We start from the raw sequence: 19,213 nt of genomic DNA, 5'->3' as shown, positions 1-19,213 counted from the left end.
TTTCACAGTGTTTGGCCTATATGTTTTCCTTTTGTTCTAAGAAGGAATTACTCACCAAAAAGGTCTTTTGGCTGAGGTTTCTTATTTTACATCCAGTTTTTAGTTCTCGAGGTTTTGCAATTTTTCATTTATCTAATTGGTGATTCCTGGATGTATGTTTTGTTCACTGTTTTTGTTCTGGTTTTCCTGAAATGTTCCAAATTTCTCGATCGAAGAAAACAATGTTTTGTTGTGATTATTTTTCCATCCAATTTTCAACTTGGTGTAAAAATAAATGGTTTTGAAACATACCCTTTGTTTGCAAAAAAAATCTTGAGCTTGATATAGCTCCTTTCACATCAGCAAGACGTCTCAAACGCTTCACAGGACGTACCGTAAAGTGAAGCGGCTGTGTATTTTGCTGGCGAAAACGGCAGCCGTTTTGCACGCAGCAGTGGCCGACAAACAGCCAGTCACGTGAATGACTAACTTTATTTGGAGGTATTGTTGGCTCGGACATCGTGAGAAATTCCTAGCTTTTCCTACATTAAAGCTAGGTTAAGAACAAACTGAACCGATTAGTGATAAGCTGTTCCCGATAAGATCGATATTCGTTATCTTCCACCTGTTGACCATTTCGCTTAAAATTTAATTTGGCACAAAATCTTAAAAATAACCTTTTTCCACAATGGGGAATGGTGTACTTAATGATTGCCACACAGTAAATCCTTGGAGCTCATGTCCCTCCTGTACTCAGCACAAGATGTCAGTGGTGAGCAAAAGGCATGAGGTACAGCAGTGACCCCCAAGCTATCGAGATACAGAAATTTCCAGCAAAGAAGCAGTGCATTTTTTTTTACCATCGAGACTGCATTAGCTCTCAGATCAAAGTCTTCATTTAATCCCAATTATCCTTTCATTGACACCAAAACAGCACTACCAACGACACCTTAGATTAACACCGTTCAGCGGAGGGCAAATAGTTCAGGTGACAAGAAGAAAACCTTTTCCCCTTACTGGCTCACTGAGACCAAATACTGTCCCCCACTGTAACCCTGGCTCATCCTGGTAACTCAGTACAGACCAGGAATCCTACCTAATACTTTCCGTGGTCCATATGCTGCAATTAAGAAGCTTTTAGAGATGCAATTTTTTTCAGCGATTAGTAATTTCATGTCTTGTTGGTTACAATACAATACAACAACAACTCGCACTTATATAGCGCACTCCACGCAGGGTAGTGCCTCAGAGCGCTTAAATACTAAAGTATGTTTGTATAGCGCCTTTCACAAAAGGCTCCCTCTTGGTGACATCATTCGCAGACGTGGGGTCAACTTCCACATGTATGCGGATGACACCCAACTCTACCTCTCTGCCTCCACCTTTGACTCCAAGACCACTGCTGTCCTGACAGAATGTGCCATGACCCACTCTGCCATCCCCCACCTCCGCAACATCTCCCGGCTCCGCCATTGTCTCACACCGCAAGCCGCCATAACCCTCATACGCGCATTCATAACATCCAGGCTTGACTATGCAAGCTCACTGCTTGTCGGCCTCCCCAACTGCTCACTCCGTAGGCTGTAGGTCGTCCAGAACTCTGCAGCCCGTGTCCTCTCCCACACTAGGCTCCATAGCACTATCACCCCCATCCTCACCCTCTACTGGCTTCTTATCACATAGAGGATACAGTTCAAGATCCTGGTCCTCACCTTTAAAGCCCTCCATGGCCTTGCTCCCCCCTACCTCTGCTACCTCAACCCCCTACCAACCTACCCGCCGCCTCCGCTCAGCGGGCTCTGGCCTGCTTCACGTCCCCCGCCTCGCCCACCCCACCATTGGCAGGCGGGCTTTCTGCCACTCTGTCCCCACTCTCTGGAACTCCTTCCCACAGTCCCTTCACCTCGCCCCTACCTTGCCAATTTCAAGACCCACCTCAAGACCCTCCTCTTCGACCGTGCTTTCGATCAAACCTCCTTCCCCCCCGTGCCCTCCACACTCCCCAATCCCAACCCCCAGCTCGGGTCCAAAACACTGACTGTCCAGCGCCTGGGGACAACCTTCTGATGTGAAAGGCGTTCTTACAAATGTAATTTTGTCATTGTTGTTGTTATTGTTGTTCACGTCGGGAGGACGCCGGGAGAAATAAATGCAAGGATTATTATTTTTATTGTTTTGCTGAATTATGCGTTCGTTTCGCCCTTGTGTCTGGATAGTTTGAAAGTTCTGGAGAATGGCACTGTTACCTGCTATCAGCACTGCTTTCGAACGAATACATAAGGTTACACTTAATATATAACCGGCTTTTATGGCTCATAAAATTACAGTGCAAGCACAAAAAATAAACATTTCAAATCTCATCTTATCAGTGCGCAGTGACTCACCATTATCTGACATGGAAAATCAATGCCAATAACACCAATCTCCTTAACCTCTTCCCCAGTTAAATTATGGCATTGTTTTTCTGAGATTTAATGCAAGGTTACCACAGGCATTTCACCTGGAATTCAGCCTAGCCATGAAAATCACGATTTATCTGTGATCCACTTTAGATCCAAACAAATCTGAAACAGACTCGAAAGCCCTCTTTTTTTTTTTGCTCAGACCGACACAAAACATTTTTCTCTCTCACACACACACACACACACAAAGTTGTTGGGACGTGGAATGCCCAGCCAAGTAAGGTGGGAGAGGCAGTGAGGCAATGAATTGTGTGTGTCGCAAAAGGGAAGTGGACAGGTACATGTAAGTGCTTCACAGAATTTACTGTAAAGTGTATGGTGACAACTGTGCATTATGTGGGGCAATGCAACAGCCAAACTGCACTCAGCCACAATGCCTAAAACAGCCATAAAATGAATGACCAAGTCCTGGTATCTTCCCGATCGACTATTAATTAGAGATCTTTCAAACCAGCCAGCCACCTGCCTGCTGATGTGGTGATATTCACTCCAATATATGCATCTGATCTGCTCCTATTTCACTGTCAATATGAACATGCTATATGAAATCACCATCTAACAGCCTTGTTGCGAAAGAGCCTGAGTACAGCGTGTTATCAGATAGAGATCGCGCTGAGATTGGCATTGTAGTCAGCCTGACCAAATTCCAAGGTTACAGTTTCCATTACTTTACAACTGCCCAACTGGTACTAATTGTGTATTTACACCTGCGATTTTAACAAAAAGGACAACTCTTCTAGTGCGTCTGTAATAAAATAGCTGGCTCTTCAGATTCTTTGTCAAGTGAAGACTGACTAGACTGATGGCTGCTGATTTCATGGCTAGGATGAAGTCCAGGTGAAATGCCTGTGATAACTTTGCATTAAATCTCAGAAAAACAATGCATTTATTTTAAGTGCTTATAAGGAGTGAGTTGTGTCAATTTGACATTGATGTATTAGCACATAAAGTCCTCAGTATGATTGCAGGACAGATCATGACCTCCCCTTTATGCGCAGTCCGGATGGGAAGCTAGTCATGGTTGGGTTGTTCTGGTCACTCCAGGCAGTTTCCTGACCACAGACCACATCAATGTTGAAAACAACCAACATACACGTGGGTGAACTTGTTTCAGGAGACTTTGCTCTGAAATAGTTAAAGAAAGTGATTTGAATCAAATACTGTGGGATTTGTTTTCACACAGTAAGGTACTGATAGGGAAAACAATTTGATTTACATTTATCTGGCACCCTTCACACTGGGGGAGGACATCTCAAAGCAGTTGATGTTGATGACAAGTTGGGGTGGGAGCTGGGTAGGAAAAAGATGACTGAAACTGCAGTGAAAAAGGTATATTTTATGGTCTGTCTTGAAAGAGTGGAGGGAGGGAGGGAGGGAAGGAGGGAGTCAGTGGTACTCCAGGATGGAATTCCAGAAATACACATTCCCATACAGATTCCAAACCCATAAATGACAACGTGATGATAAATGACGGCCCCCACCCCCCAAAAAAGATTCCCTCCAATTTCTTCATCAGAATTTCAAGGTAAGATCGCTAACTAAGGTTTATCTTCAAGTTGACGTACACTTGAAAAACCTCTTCTGAACTTCACTGTAAAGCTTCTACTAAACTCTTGTGCAAATGCAATTCTGGGCACAGCCTTTGAGTTTGTGATAAGATAGCTAAATTTGCAGAGCAGAGATTTTTTTTTCTAACCTGCTACACCTTAAACTGATGAAACAATGAGTCACTCAAAAGAGAATTCCTTCTCTGAAAGGCAAGGCACAAACTGCAGTAATCTTCAACCTCACACTGGGCGCAATGTTTGTTTAAAGCAAGTTTCTCCCAATATCAGGTACAGACCCAACTCAGATTTATTTACGCAGATTAATCACAAATAGTTTAAGCAAGGTGAATTCCTGTCACCTTGTGAACTCTTGTCAAAACACTCAACATCCTGAAATTATTAAATATTCTACCTTGAGGAAGGAGAAAAAGCAATTACAGGAATACACTCGATGTATTGAGGTTTAAAAAAATCCTCCTTGCATTTCACAAGGCGCCTTATCACGTCATTGAAATGTCTCAAAGTCCTTCACAGGATTTTATAGCAGTGATTACAGTTGCAGATTTATTTGTTTAAAGGGTTGTGGTGAAAGGATGGCCAAATTGGGATTGAAAGATCTGCCAAGAATCTAACAAATTGGTAGGCTGAATGGCTTCCTCCTCTTCCTGGTTTCCGACGTTCCCGTGATGGTAACAGTTGATCAGGTGTCAGCCAGGCGCATTGAAAGCATTCTCGCCTCTGAGTCAAAAAGTTGTGGATTCAAGCCCTATGTCAAAGCATATGGAATCACACAGTCTAAACTGATGCTCAGATGGAGTTCTGCGGGGTTGCATTGCCCTTCAGATGAGACTTTAAACCAAGGTCCCATCTGCCTGTTCAAGTGGATGTTAAAGATCCCGTAGCACTATTCGAAAAGAGACGAGAGCTTCTCTCAGGGTCTTGGCCAACAATTCCCCAAATAAAATTGGTCACTCACTCCATGGCTGTTTGTGGGACATTGCTGTGCACAAATTGGCAGCATTTGCCTAGTAATACTGTTACTGCGGTTTACCGAAAACCTGTTTATAATAATAAAAACAATAATAATAATTATCCTTGCATTTGATACAGTGCTTTTCACATCTTCTAGACATCGAAGTATTTGAGATGTTTTGACGTGGTTTTGATGTGGAGACCTGTAGCTCAGTGGTTAGAGCACTCGCTTTGCAAGTGAGAGACCTGAGTTCAATTCCAGGCAGAGGGTGAAACCTTGGGCAAGTTTCCTTACTCCACACAGAGCCTAATAATAATCCCTCCAAAAACTAAAAACAATAATTAAATTGGTCATTTTCAATCTACGACTGTTTGTGGGACATTGCTGTGCGCAATTGGCTGCCGCGTTCGCCCACAAATATACAGTCAATTCACTTTACAGTGTGTTCTGTGAAGCGCTTTGGGACGTCCTCCCGACGTGAAAAGCGCTATATCAAATGCAAGGATTATTATTATTATTATATTAAGGCGCTACATGAAATACAAGAATTATTATTGTTATTACCTATTCTCTTTTGTGGTTTCACTTCCAGCCTCAGATTTAGTGAAGAATAAAAATTCAGTTGTTTAAAAGAATCACAGGGCAAACAAAATTAGCAATGCAAAAGCCTGGATCTCACAGGTATCTAGTCAACAACCTAATTATGAATCAATCTCAAATGCTGTGCTGCGGCATTCTAATAAATATATTCCGCTCAATTCCTTTTATGACCATACGCCCAAATGTTGCTTGCTGTTTAGAAGTAAACAATGTAGGTGGCTCCACGAGAGTAATAAGGCAATACACCTTTTTATATTGTGTACACAGCAACTAAGATAAGCGGTTCGCATGAAAACAGGGACGTTGGGTATCTAGATACATTCAAGGCCTTATCGGTGTCATACGCTCACAGTAAGAGAAAGACGGTATCGAGCGTGCCAGAGCAGGAGCAGGGTCAACCTTCCCGTCGTTCTGCTTCCAACTTTAACATGTAGTTGGGGTCGGAACCTTTTTCCTCTGTGGTTAGCAACCAGTGGCCTGGCCACCGACTTGTAACTTTTGGTCAATTCATAATTATGAAGCTTTGTGAACCCCCAATGGACATGGATATGCCTGACTACACTGAAACCTTGGACTCGTCTTACACTATGCTGGAGTTTGACAGCTTGAGGGTTTTGCCACCAAACAACGGTGAGTTATCATGGGTAGGTGAAGTTACTTGTTTTCAATTCTGCAGTCCAAAGATGTGCGTGTTCAAAGCTGCACTTTTCATTTATACTTTAGTAAAGGTTTGAATTCAATGCTAACCACCTCCTCCCCTCCACACGCACACACATACGTACACACACTCACACACATATAAAATGTAGCTATCACTATAATTACACTCATTTCCGTCTTACACATAAGCTTTAATTCCGAACCTTTAAGAACGGATAGCAGAACAACGTTAAATGTTAATTTGGAAATTCAACATCACGAGCCAGTACAAATAAACCTTCTTAAAATCTGGAATTAACAATAACTATCAATTTATAATTACAATTGGCTGCCACGTTTCGTCCACAAAATACACAGTCAATCCACTTTACGATATATTTGGTGAAGCGCTTCGAGGTGTCTCAACGACGTGATAAAGTGATATATCAAATGCAAGGATTATTATTATCAAATTGTAATAAGTATATTTTTATGCATATATTAAAAAAAAATCTTCCACACTGTCGCTAGTGACAAAGCTTTCTGGTGTAACTCAGTGGTTGTACATATATCAGTCTATTGATTAGAGAATGACAGAGAAATTGTCTGATATAAAGTATGTCATTGATGTACTCTTAACAATTAATACTTTTTCTAAACTTGTCACATGCTCCAGTTGTTTTCAATATAAAACAAAGGGAAACAAATATTTTGGAAAATGCACTACATTTATAGGAATTTAGAGACTGGATTTAAAGGCTATTGGTATCTAGGTCACTAGAAGCTTGTTTGTTTTGTAGTTAAAGTTTAACTAGGTTCTGGCTACAGTAGTTGTGTTGAAACTCCGAACTTGCATCCCACACAAACATTATTTCTCCGTGTGTGAACAGTGTAGCTGTCAAAGAGTTAAAATTAAATCTGAGAGCTGAAAGTCTCATGGTCTTAGACTTAAGACCACAGTCTTAAGATGTAAAATTGTACAAAATTTAGCAAAATCGTTAAATTAAGCCTTAAGACGCTTTTCTGCGGCTCTTATAAAAAATTTCCAAAAATTCTGCGTTGCCCCTTTCATATGATTGTTCAACTGCTCTTTAATTCTACTCTGTTAAAAGTCCAGTTCATTTGTTGAAAGCTCAACGTAAAGAAGAGTATTTTTTTAAAACATGCACAATTTGTAAACGTTTCTGAGTTAAATTGTGTTAACTTACCTCTAAAGCATCAAAAAATTACAAGAACACATATCTAATATAGCCTTTGGTGTACAGTACATTTTACATGCCTCAAATAAATCTGATGTGCGTGATTCGAATCCGTTCTGTTTTAGCGTGATCACTCGAGACCCAATAGGCCTGCTCCGTGATTGCTGCCCTATTCCTGTCCGTTTATCATAAAACAACTTAACTCTTGCGGGAAAGAGCGATCTAAGATCTGTGGGGGTTTAAATGTCCGCATTTCTTTTGATGTAACTTTCTCCCTGCGCCGATGTAACTTTGCAGTATATCTTGTAAAGCGCTTTGCGATGTCTCGATGACGTGACAACAACAACAAGTAAGGCCTTATATCAAATGCAAAGATTATTATTATTATTATTATTATTATTATTATCCCCTTACAGTAAAGTCACTCCGCACTTTGAAGAAAGCTCCAAAGTCCTCTCTAACACCAGCAACTTGGTGGACGAGGGAAAAAAGTTGACAGGTCAAAATTTTGTTTCTGTTTTCTTTTTGCCACAAGCACAGGATTTCCCTGCGCTGATGTTTTCTTTCAGACCCGGGTACAGGCGCGCCTCACAGAAAACAAATGCAAACTGGCTTTGCTTTGTTGCTCAGGGTAGTGAGCGTCACTATGTGATCTCCTGCGCTGGATTGCCCCAGTATAAGACCCTCTTAGCAGCAAGAGAAATTTCACCCTCACTCTCTCTTTGCTCTTATTGAACCTGAGATAGTCTCTGAAATAATGCCTCCTGGTGTCTGCCCTGATATTACCCTTCGCGTCCCTGAACCTGTGCCCTCGTGTCCTGCAGCCTTGATGCATCTGAACATATTGTCCTGGGCTGACTTTCTCAATCCCGTTTACCACCTTACGCAGCTCCGAAAATGTGCTCCCCGAGATGTTTCTTTTCAGGGCTACAGAGTTCTTGCCTATCTAGCTGTTCCTCAAAAGTTTATCCCTCTAACACTGGGGATGATACTTGTTGTCTTCTGTAAAGCATGGCAGTTTGGCAAAGCACTACAGAATGTCACTCCCCCCCCACTTGCAGATGTATACAGTATTGATTGGCAGTGCACAACACAAACAGCCACCCTCGGATGACTTATAACCCGAATGAGATGACAATCATTGCATTGAAGGTTTCAAAATTGCCATCATTCCTGCTCTCTATCAGCAAACTATTGCCCTATTCACACCATCTCATTGTTCCTCCGCACAACATGAAGGATGGTTTGGTGCTCATCCTGTTATATAACACAGGCAAACAAATCCAAATGGTTTGGCAAGCGGTGACATGCATTGCCTCAGTTCCTAAGTGCAAACGGATTCTATTCTGTTTCACAGCGCTTATAAAACGTTCTCGCTTTCGACAGGGAATTTCAAAGCATTTTCCTCTCACGGCATCTCATTTAAACGCTCTTGTGTTTCCTTTGTGAAGGCTGATCCTGCGGGAAAACACTTATTTAACCGCAGAGATGAAGCTCGTCTTGAAGTTTCATCTCCAAATACTTAAAGCAGCCAAACAGGATCATTTCGAACCAGATGTTATGCCAAAGTAGGGTGTTTTGTGTGGGTTTATTTGGACCCAAAGTGTAATCAATTACAAACTATCTCAGCATAACCAAAGCACCTGTATAAAATAAACCTTCCTCCTCGTTGAGTATTTTATGTATTTGGATGTATATCAAACAAAGCCTCGAGAACATCCAGAATCATTGGAAAGCTGCCATCTCCTTTGATCTTTCATTAAAGCCGGTTCAGTAATACTGAAGCATATGCATGTTTGTATCCGTGTGATATTAAACCGGTTTGTTGGTACGGTCAGCAATGCCCTGGCATGCAAGTGCCACAGTTATGGAGGGATATAATACCCATGGAGTTCACACACAGCGAGCTCCCAATCCCACTCAATAGGGTGGAGAGATCAGGAGATGTTCAGAGAGGGTATATATTTTCGGAGGGGGATGGGGGGGGGGGGGAGTGTTATATTTTCTGATTATTAAAGTAATAATCTCCACAGTAGTGTGAGTTCTTAAATGATTTAAGGTCATCATAAATAAAGTGCAATTTGCTTCCTGAGCTTCGGTACAGAATGGCTCTGTAACTCTGACTTGTTAAAACTTCCTTGTGATCTCACCTCACTGATGAAAAACTGCATAGCATACGTATGCAGACAGCTGTGTAAGTGAGTTCTCATTCTGCCTCAATTAATCAGTAAGAATTCATTTAAAACCACAAGTACCTGAACAAACGGTGTTTTGGAGCAATTATAGGGAACTTAAATAATCTACGTGTTAAGTCCATGCTAACCGCATAACTTTGTGATGAATTAAGCATTTGAATAATTGATCTTTAAAGCTTTTATAGTTTCAGGTGCTGAAAATTTGCCAAAAGCTTGTTATATGCCAAAGCAATCTGGCCCCTTTTCAGGTCATTTTTTAAGCTAATTGTACAATCCTTGTGATAAATAGCCAAGTCATCATGTAATTTGATGTGGCGACAACACTGGTTACCATTGCAAATTCGACCTGCGAAATCCAATACACCAAACAGGTTATGATATTGATCAACTTAAAACACTAATGGGAGCATAAACAATGCAGATCTAAACATCACATTACTCCTGCTCGGTGGTTGTCAAGGGAAAAGGACAGCAATGATTTTGAAAAGAACATAAAGGTGGGAGAAAGGTGAGAGCAGTTAGAAGTCAAGTGTCAAAGAAAGGAATGACTAATTCATTGGTCGTGGCTGTTTGTACCCGTTATTGAGAGGCTCATTGGAGCGTGGGCCATTTTAAGTGTCGACATCACCTCCTGTGCATTACGCATGCACGTGTTTGCGCAGGAAGTGCTGCTGATGGCACTTTGCGAGGGCAATGACTTAAGCGGTGCTTCTTGTGCAGAGCAAGGAACATGCAGGAAGCGACGTCAGCAGCGACTTGATGACGCAGAAGCGGGCCATTTTCTCTCACTCGCTTTGCACGCGGTGACTTTGAGATCTTGGACCTGCACAAGCCCATTACAATGGAGTCGCCTCATAATAATCTTTGTATTTGATGTAGCACCATACCACGTCAAAACACCTCAAAGCTTTTCACGGGTATTTGCTGTCACGTGTATTGGGAGGCAAACACAGCTTTGTAGTATTTTAAGTCCGTTATCTGCCAAGGGCTTGCCACGTTGCATTGACTGTTACTATTTTGCAGAACCCATTATGTCCGAGGCTGGTAACAATAACGTGCTAATGAGCAATGGTGTAACGAGTCTGTGTGCAATCTGTGGGGACCGGGCAACAGGGAAGCACTACGGGGCTTCCAGCTGTGACGGATGCAAAGGATTCTTCAGGAGAAGCGTGCGAAAAAATCACGTCTACTCGTGCAGGTGGGGCTGCTGTTTCAGTACTTCCCCGGGTTACTATCGATTAATTATCACATTGCTGATCCTATCGTTACACTTCAGTAACTGAAGCCGTAATCAAGATCACGTGACAGCACCACTGTGATCCACACAGATATATGGTTACCACTCGAAGGTTATCAGTTAATATCTATCAGTAACTGTCGTGCCAATTACACTGGTTTCGGTGTGGTGGCGTGCAATGCTGATACAACTACAAAGATGATTGATAGAGAGACTTGGAATTGGAATGTGCCCAAGACTGACCAAATCCGACTGCAGTCGGGAGAATTACGATGAGGTCCCGGGAGGTGGTGGGGCAGACAGTATACCAGTATGTAGTTTGGGACATGACATGTGCAAGCCACTGCCGAGGTGGTGGAAAGCGAACTGGATGGACCTTGGTCTTCTTTCATCTGGCAATTCGTACGATAGGAGGTTTTCTGAGCTGCCAAGAGGTTGGTTAATGCCGCTCTTACCATTGAGTGAGCAATAGTAACTCTCATTTACATACGAGTATAACCGTATACTGTATTCGCTGCTCACGATGTGGTCTCCTCTACACTGGGGAGACCAAACACGGATTGGGTGATCGATTCGAAAGCACTGTCAAAGAGCTAGGTTTTTAACAGAGATGGAGTTGTAGAAAGCAGGGACTGAAATAAGATCACTGTGTGCGCGAGTGTGTTTGTTCGTTTGTGGAGGCTTTTCACGAGTGCCGTTACACAGATCCTTTTGAAGACTGGCGCAGAAGAATTTTTTGACCAAGAAAAAACACTAACACTGGTGAATTTTTCCATCCTAAGGTTTAACAGACAATGTGTGGTTGACAAAGACAAAAGGAACCAATGTAGGTACTGCAGACTCAGGAAATGCTTCCGAGCTGGTATGAAGAAGGAAGGTAATTCGTGATATCTTCTGTCTAACTTTTTCTGGCGTCAGATCTCAAACAAACAGTACTAAACTGTGACCAGTTCACAATCCTTAATGATTCTATCTTCTGTCCCACAAGGACCCCCCACCTGTGTCAAGGTGCAATTTTCAGAGCTTATAACTGATTATTTCCACACTGAGCCAGGAGTTAAAGTTCCAATGTAAGGTTCAACTGAAACTATATCATTCAATGGGGTCTAAGCACTTTGAGACGTCTTGAAGATGTGATAAGGCTCTATAGCGAACGCAAGGATAATTATTATTATTTGTGGATAGTCCGAACAGGTCTCAACGAGAAAAGACAGTGAGCCCTCTTCTGGTAACCTGAAGTACATTGAATCTCTTAAGCTAACTTGTGGGAGCTCAACTTTAAAAGTTGGCCCACACAAAATTTTCCTTAAACTGTTGCCAACTTCGGCAAACAGTTTAAGGGATTTAAGATCCTCAGGTCTATGGTTCAAACAAGAAGCAAGAAGGAAAATCCTTGATCTGGACACTTTGATATAAGAAACATACACCAAATATGTGAATGCAGATTGCCATCTAGTGGTACATTTCTATGACGCTATTTTTCTCGTCGCTTAAAAGACAGGTTCAAGAAATAGTTCAGTGATGCAATAAAGGGAGGACATATTTTGGGAGAATGAGATCAAATTGAGATGAGATTGCGTTTCACCCACAAGATACACAGTCAATCCACTTTACAGTATATTCTGTGAAGCGCCTTGAGACGTCTCAAAGACGTGATAAGGCTCTATAACAAATGCAAATCAGCCAAAGGACCTTTTTCTCCAAACCTCTCCTGTGAACTTTTACCTTTTTACTTTAATCATTATAAACTTAATGTTTTACTCTAAAAACACGGTGAAGTCAGAGGGAAATGTGACGCTTTTTTTTTTGCATCTCATAAGACGGTCATTCTTCTCTGGTGGCAGAGTGTCCAGACAAATGCTGTTGAGTTGCAAGTGTGCAATCGTTGGTTTAAAAATATGTGCTCGGGTGGTTGAGGCCAGACAGTGGGACTCATTCAATGGGACTCGCTTGGCGCTATGATGTGAAGTGTGGAGGGTGGGTTTGCTGGAAGTGTACGCTCTCAGGTGACCTTCTTAGTCCGAACCAATCTTGCGGCGATGTGATCCGATCTGTCAGCTTGCCAATGTCACTCTGAGCTGTCGAACACTGGGTAAAGCTTTAACCGTGACTTTTGTTACTTTGTGAAGCTGTGCAGAATGAGAGGGACCGAATCAGCATTCGCAGGAGTAGCTATGAAGACCTCGGCTCGCTTTCAATTAACACACTGGTCCAAGCTGAAGCAATGGCCCAACAGGTAACTACACTTTAGGTGTTTGCCTGTAAAACACACAGTTTCTAAAGTTCACAGTAAATCCCGCAAAGCGCTGATGAGACATCCATCCCCTGATGTGAAAGGCGCTGTATCACAATACAAGTCTTCTTATTAAAACTGACGTAATGACATTAGCTAAAGCCAAATTAACCCCCTAACGTGGCTGGTCGTTCCCACGCAACGCGCTGTTATGGAAACATCCACGAGAAAAAAATGACGGTTTTCTTTGGGGCAGATTTCTGCTTTTAACCCCGTGCATCACGCTGAGATCGCGATGAAGAAAATGGCAACAATCAACGATGTGGGCGAGTCCATGAAGCAGCAGCTGCTGGTGCTTGTGGAATGGGCGAAATACATCCCGGCCTTTTGTGAGCTGCCACTGGACGACCAGGTCAGTCAGCCACACAGCAAACCCCTCCAGCGCCTTGGGATCGTCCTCCCCCCCCTGACAAACGTGGTTTGTTGTTGCTGCTGCTGCTTTTGGGTGCGGTTTTAATAAAGACAATTGCTTAACAGACCTTCCTCTTCGACCGTGGTTACGGTCACCTCCTCCTTCCCCCCCGGCTCGGTGTCGTGCTCCGCCTCTGTCAAGCGCTCTGGATGCTATCCTGCGTGAGAGAGAGGCGCTATATACTGTTGTTGTTGATAGTCCAGAGTGCTTTGCTATTGATGCCAGTGTTTTACACCCGGGCTCTAACGTGTAGCTCTGAGTATAATGGGAGGCGGCTTTGCTCTTTGCTTGACCGCTGTTTTTGTTTCTCCGCAGGTCGCCTTGTTAAGAGCGCATGCCGGGGAACACTTACTGCTGGGTGTAGCCAGACGCTCAATCCCCTACAAGGACATCCTCTTACTCGGTATGAATTCTCTCTCCTCTTTTGAAAACAGTGAAGAAAGGATTTGCGATGTCTCCAATAAACCATTTGCGCCACTGGAGTTCTGCTTCTTCCCATATATACCGTAGGGGTGAGGGAGGGAGGGGGGTGGGGCAGTGTGAGGAGGGAGTGTGATGATCCCAACATAGTGGTAAGTTAAGTTTGCCAGCAAGTGTTGGACATAAATGAAGAGGAATAGGTTGGAGACAACGTAAACTGCAGCAGTTTAGAAGTGTTGGGGTGAGATTACTAGTCTGGACAATCGCTTGTCTTTTTCTTTCAATTTTGAGCGCTCAGCGTCGGTTTTCGCAAAGCTCACTCGTTCAGTTTTATTGTTGGCGTCAGTGTTAGAGGTCGATAGTGGGGCACGGCCCAAGTAGATAAGACGTAACTGCTTCCTGGCTGAAGGATTGATGATTTTCTCTCCACGCTGAGAATGCTGAGGTCAATAGCATTGTTCTGATTGATATCGGCAAGGGATCGAACTACAGAACCATAGAAAGTTACAGCACAGAGGAAGGCCATTCAGCACATCTTTGTGGGGCTTTGTGCGGAGTGTAAAGACCAGTGTAGACTTGTTGGAACAAATGGCCTTTTTCGTTACTGTACCACTCCTTTTTCGTTGCTGTATCACTGCTGACTCTACGGACAATGGTTGGGCCTAAATTACTGCTGCGCTCTCGCTCACGAAGAACAATGTCTTTATAGAGTATAAGTAGGAAAGTGACTTAACTAATATCAAGGGCACTCTCACCTCCAAGTCAGAAGGTTGTGGGTTTAAGCCGCACTTTGTGCCCTTTGAGCTCAGTAGTCTGTGTATTTTTGGGGCCCGCTTAAGCAGATATCCGAAACAGCAGATCTTAAAAGATTTCCGACCAACCATTGTTTCGTATTTAAAACTAATACTAATACTAATCCTTGCATTTGATATAGTGCCTTATCATGTCTTTGAGATGTCTCAAAGCACTTCACAGAATATACTGTAAAGTGAATTGACTGTATATTTGTGGGCGAAATGTGGCAGCCAATTGCGCACAGCAGTGTCCCATAAACAGTCGTGATTGAAGAGACCAATTTATTATTTTTAATTTTTTTTTTGAGGGAATTACCTCCACCTTCAAATCCGCCAATCGACTAAAAACTGGGTTCCAACCTACTGCTGGGTAAACAGGGGCGTGTGGAGTAAAAACTGGTCGATAATTGGCGCTGGTTAATAATTACCACATCGGGTCTGTTATGAATCATCACATGTTGTTAACGCCTAAATTGGACCATCACTTTACAAGATATCTGCACCGAGAGCGTGGAAATAAAATAACAGGATGGTGGGAGGGAGGAATGTCACGTACCTACTGGATCTCACAAGCTGGGTTCCACTCTCACAAAATGGCTCCCCGCAGGAAATGACTTCATCATCGCCAGGTACTGCCCCGAGCTGGAGATTATGCGTGTGGCCAGCAGGATCCTGGATGAGCTGGTCAAGCCCCTGCGCGACCTGCAGATCGACGAAAACGAGTTTGCTTGTCTGAAAGCCGTGGTCTTCTTCGATCCAGGCAAGTCTCAATCCCGATCGACAGGCAGATTGGTAGATGTTTGGCAGGTCAGGGTGTCGGGGGATATTGGGGGCAAAGCAGGAAATTGGAATAGACAGGCTTAGTTGAGGTACAGATCAACCATGATCTAATTGAATGGCGGAACAGGCTCAAAGGGCTGAATGGCCTACTCCTGTTGCTATGTTACTGTGACTCTAGGCAAGAGGTGTCAACCTCTTAACCCAGTCCACGGGCACTCTCGCCTCCGAGTCAGAAGGTTGTGGGTTTAAGCCACAGTTTGCGCCCTCTGAGCTCATATTGTCTTGGCTGACACTCCGTCACACTGCTGTGTGGCTTCTGTCCTTTGCATGAGGCATTCAACTGAGGAACACTGCCATTAAACCAGTCTGCGCCTGTCTGTTCAGGTGGAGTTTAAAGATTGCACGTGGCTGCTAGAAAAGAGAATGGAGTTCCTCCCGATGTCCCTTGCCCACGGTTTTCTTTTTTGATCTCTTATTATTACTCTCTTATGAAGGAGAACAATGAGATTTCCGGTTCCATAGAGAACCAAGAACAAATATAAGAACAACAAATGACATTCACACAGGGCCTTTCACATCGGGAGGACGTCCCAAGGTGCTGGATTGGACAGTCAGGGGTTTGGACCCGAGCTGTGGGTTGGGATCAGGGAAGGGGGTGGATGGCGGGGAGATTGGGAGCAGTGGGGGGGGGTAACCATCTGAGAATTTTGCTTTCTTAGATTGCAGAGGCATCAGTGACTCGGCGAAAATCAAAAACATGCGATTCCAAGTGCAGGTGAACCTGGAGGATTACATCAACGACCGACAGTACGATTCCCGCGGGAGGTTCGGTGACATCCTGCTGCTGCTGCCGTCCCTGCAGTCCATCACCTGGCAGATGATTGAACAGATTCAGTTCGTCAAGCTCTTCGGGGTGGCCAGAATCGACAACCTCCTGCAGGAAATGCTCCTGGGAGGTCAGGCTTGGTTTTTATTGTGTGCTTTGCTTTTGTTTTCGAGCGCTCCGGGGCTCTGCCCCGCGTGAAAAGGCGCTATATCGATGCAAGTTGTTGTTGTTCTTGCTTTTGCTTTTTAAGAAACGTGGCGGAAGAGACGTTAACTCTATAACTAGGTTTTTCGGGATTCCTCCTCCCCATCCTCACCCTTGAGACCTCCCCCACCCCCAAAATAAAAGGTTTGAAATCTCTTTAAAATCCACTATATTTCGAGCTGGATCATCATCAGTGATAATACAGTCACTCCAATTCACCGTACAAAGCCTGTGAAGCGCTTCAAAACGACTCGACGAAACGATAAGGCGCTAGATCCAATGCAATGATTATTGCACGTCTCTGTAAAAAACACGTGCCATTACGTCTCATTGTGAATCTTGTGTACAATGAATCCACTAACCTGAATTAAAACATCAAGAGAGTTTGTTAATTAATACTCACCTTCCTTTTAATACCCCCGCAGGGTCCACTAGTGATGCAGTGCAATACGCCCACACTGGCCATTCCAGTATGTCCCACGGTCATCTCAGCGCTCACGCAGCGCTACCTCCAAGCATTCCTTCAGGAATTCACTCTGTTCAAGACTGTAAGTTTCCTATATAGAAATTGTCCAACTCATTCAAAACTCTTCTTCTCATATCTTCACCCGCACCAACCCTCTTGCCCCCTTCCCCCTCCCCCAGCACTTGCCAGGTTCCACTGATTCCCTGTTGAAGAATGGCTCAACTTCAAGATCCTCACATTTACCTGCGAGTACCTCCTTGTCTCAGTACCTCCCACCTGCTCAGGCCCTGCTCCTCTACCCACCTTCTTTGTTCATCCAGCTCGGGCCTTTTGCACATCCCTCAAACCCCTCCGCTCCACCATTGGTGACTGTGCTTTCAGCCACTATGCCCCGACCTTCTGGAATTCCCTGCTCAATCCCTCCACCTTCTCCTCTCTTCAGATCGCACCTGAAGACTTTCCTCTTTGACCACGCTGACCGGCACCTCCGCTTTCTCCCCAGCTCAGCGTCAAACCACGCCATTGTTCAGCGCTCAGAGCTGCTTGCCTGAAGAAAGCAATATAGAGTGCTCTAACCACTGAGCTACAGGAGTCCTGAAGCCCAGTGGTTAGAGCACTCACTTTGCAAATGAGACACCTGAGTTCAATTCCAGGCAGAGGGTGAAACCTTGGGCAAGTTTCCTTACTCCACACGTCTAATAATAATCCCTCCAAAAACAAAAACAATAATAAATTGGTCATTTTCAATCCACGACTGTGTGTGGGACACTGCTGTGCGCAATTGGCTGCCGCGTTCGCCCAAATATACAGTCAAATTCATTCTACCGTATATTCTGTGAAGCGCTTTGGGACATCGAGAAGACGTGAAAAGCGCAATATCAAATGCAAGGATTATTATTATTATTATAAAACTAACTTATAGCTTCTGTTTTATTTTTCCACTTGTTTATCCGCAGCATCTCCTGATACCCCACTGTCTTCACCATCCCCTGGTTCTGGAAATGAAGACTATAAACTACGCTCAAGAGGACAAATCACAGCTCCTTCCGCACGGATAGTGCCTCATGCCATTATACCTAAGCAGGAGATATTGTGAAACTAAAAAAAAATGCCGATGCCCTTAAATTTACTGTTAAAACACCTGCACCAGAGTCATCGCTTACCAAGCAGAAGTAGTTATTGTTTGATGTACATAAAGGAGAATAATTGCTTGTGCTTTCACTTAGTGTCCCCTGACTGCCAACAGAATTATGAAGCGTGAAATGTTAACAGACATTTTGCACTTCAGCAATATGTACAGAAGAGTCAGGTTTAATAAAATTTGGATGGTCGTAATTCGGAGACACTTGAGAAAACGAATGTTGATATTTTCCATAAATTGTTTGAAAGTTTCCTGTGTTCTCACACTGACTGTAGCCATTTGCAGAAATGGGGTAGAATATAAACTTTAAATGATTTCTCCCGAGAGTTTGCCTCAGACTCGGTGCTTCCATGGGCAGTGACAGGGCTGCTAAGCTCCAATCAGCATCATTGCCCATACCCTAGAATTTCACCAGAGCGTGAGCAATAAGGGATGAAATTTTGGCGACACTACTAACTGTTGCTACTTTAATGAAAATCTCAGAATTGCGGACGAGCTTTCTTCAACAATATATTGCGATGACTATTGTCTTTAATATTAAGCGAAGACACATTTCAAATTTGAAGCACTTATCCAAATCCCTGGCTCTTTCATTGTGTAAATATGAAAGCAATCACAACCAATTCTAAAGTGACGACTGATATTGCAATGCAATTTATTTTTGTACTTCTCTGTGCAGTAATTTGGTATGAGAACAGTTTGGAGTATATCGAGTGTGAAAAACAGAAGAGTAGCTTCTCACCAGAAGCAAATTTCCCACCCAGGGACCATTGTAAAACAGATAATAAAATCAGGAGTTGTCCCGTGGCTGAAATATTGGGTTTTTAATTTTTTTTAATTTTTGGCAATTTTCTGGTTCATTCACGTTCATTAACATCTGAAACTCCCTCCTCCCCTCTACCCCTCTATATCCCCACCCCTCTCTCTACCTGTCTTTAAGTCCATCTTAAAAGCTACCTATTCAACACGCCTTTGATCAATTCCCTCCTAAAACACTCCAGGATGTTATGCTACTCAAGGGTGCTATGTAAATACAAGTCACTGTT

General features: G+C 43.4%; 1 protein-coding gene across 4 annotated transcripts; it reads left to right on the top strand.

The window, feature by feature from the left end:
* Nucleotides 1-5,851: 5,851 nt before the first annotated feature.
* Nucleotides 5,852-18,968, top strand: LOC103175936 (hepatocyte nuclear factor 4-beta). 4 transcript variants are annotated; one of them, XM_007889244.2, is made up of 10 exons: nt 5,852-6,191; nt 10,618-10,792; nt 11,614-11,708; nt 12,961-13,067; nt 13,321-13,476; nt 13,852-13,939; nt 15,358-15,510; nt 16,250-16,486; nt 16,986-17,108; nt 17,983-18,968. In XM_007889244.2, exons 1-10 carry the CDS (start codon nt 6,077-6,079, stop codon nt 18,120-18,122), a joined length of 1,389 nt encoding a protein of 462 aa, XP_007887435.1. In that variant the 5' UTR covers nt 5,852-6,076; the 3' UTR covers nt 18,123-18,968. The 4 variants fall into 4 exon arrangements, with proteins under 4 accessions (XP_007887435.1, XP_007887436.1, XP_042196409.1 ...); XM_042340475.1 differs by having other exon boundaries at nt 6,147-6,205; XM_007889245.2 differs by lacking the exon at nt 16,986-17,108 and having other exon boundaries at nt 5,853-6,191.
* The last annotated feature ends 245 nt before the right edge of the window (nt 18,969-19,213 follow it).

The sequence above is a fragment of the Callorhinchus milii genome, unplaced genomic scaffold, assembly GCF_018977255.1.
Source record: "Callorhinchus milii isolate IMCB2004 unplaced genomic scaffold, IMCB_Cmil_1.0 Scaffold14, whole genome shotgun sequence".
Classification (NCBI taxonomy): Eukaryota; Metazoa; Chordata; class Chondrichthyes; order Chimaeriformes; family Callorhinchidae; genus Callorhinchus; species Callorhinchus milii.
Note: the sequence above shows the minus strand (reverse complement) of the source record. Positions and strands in the feature narration are given on the sequence as shown.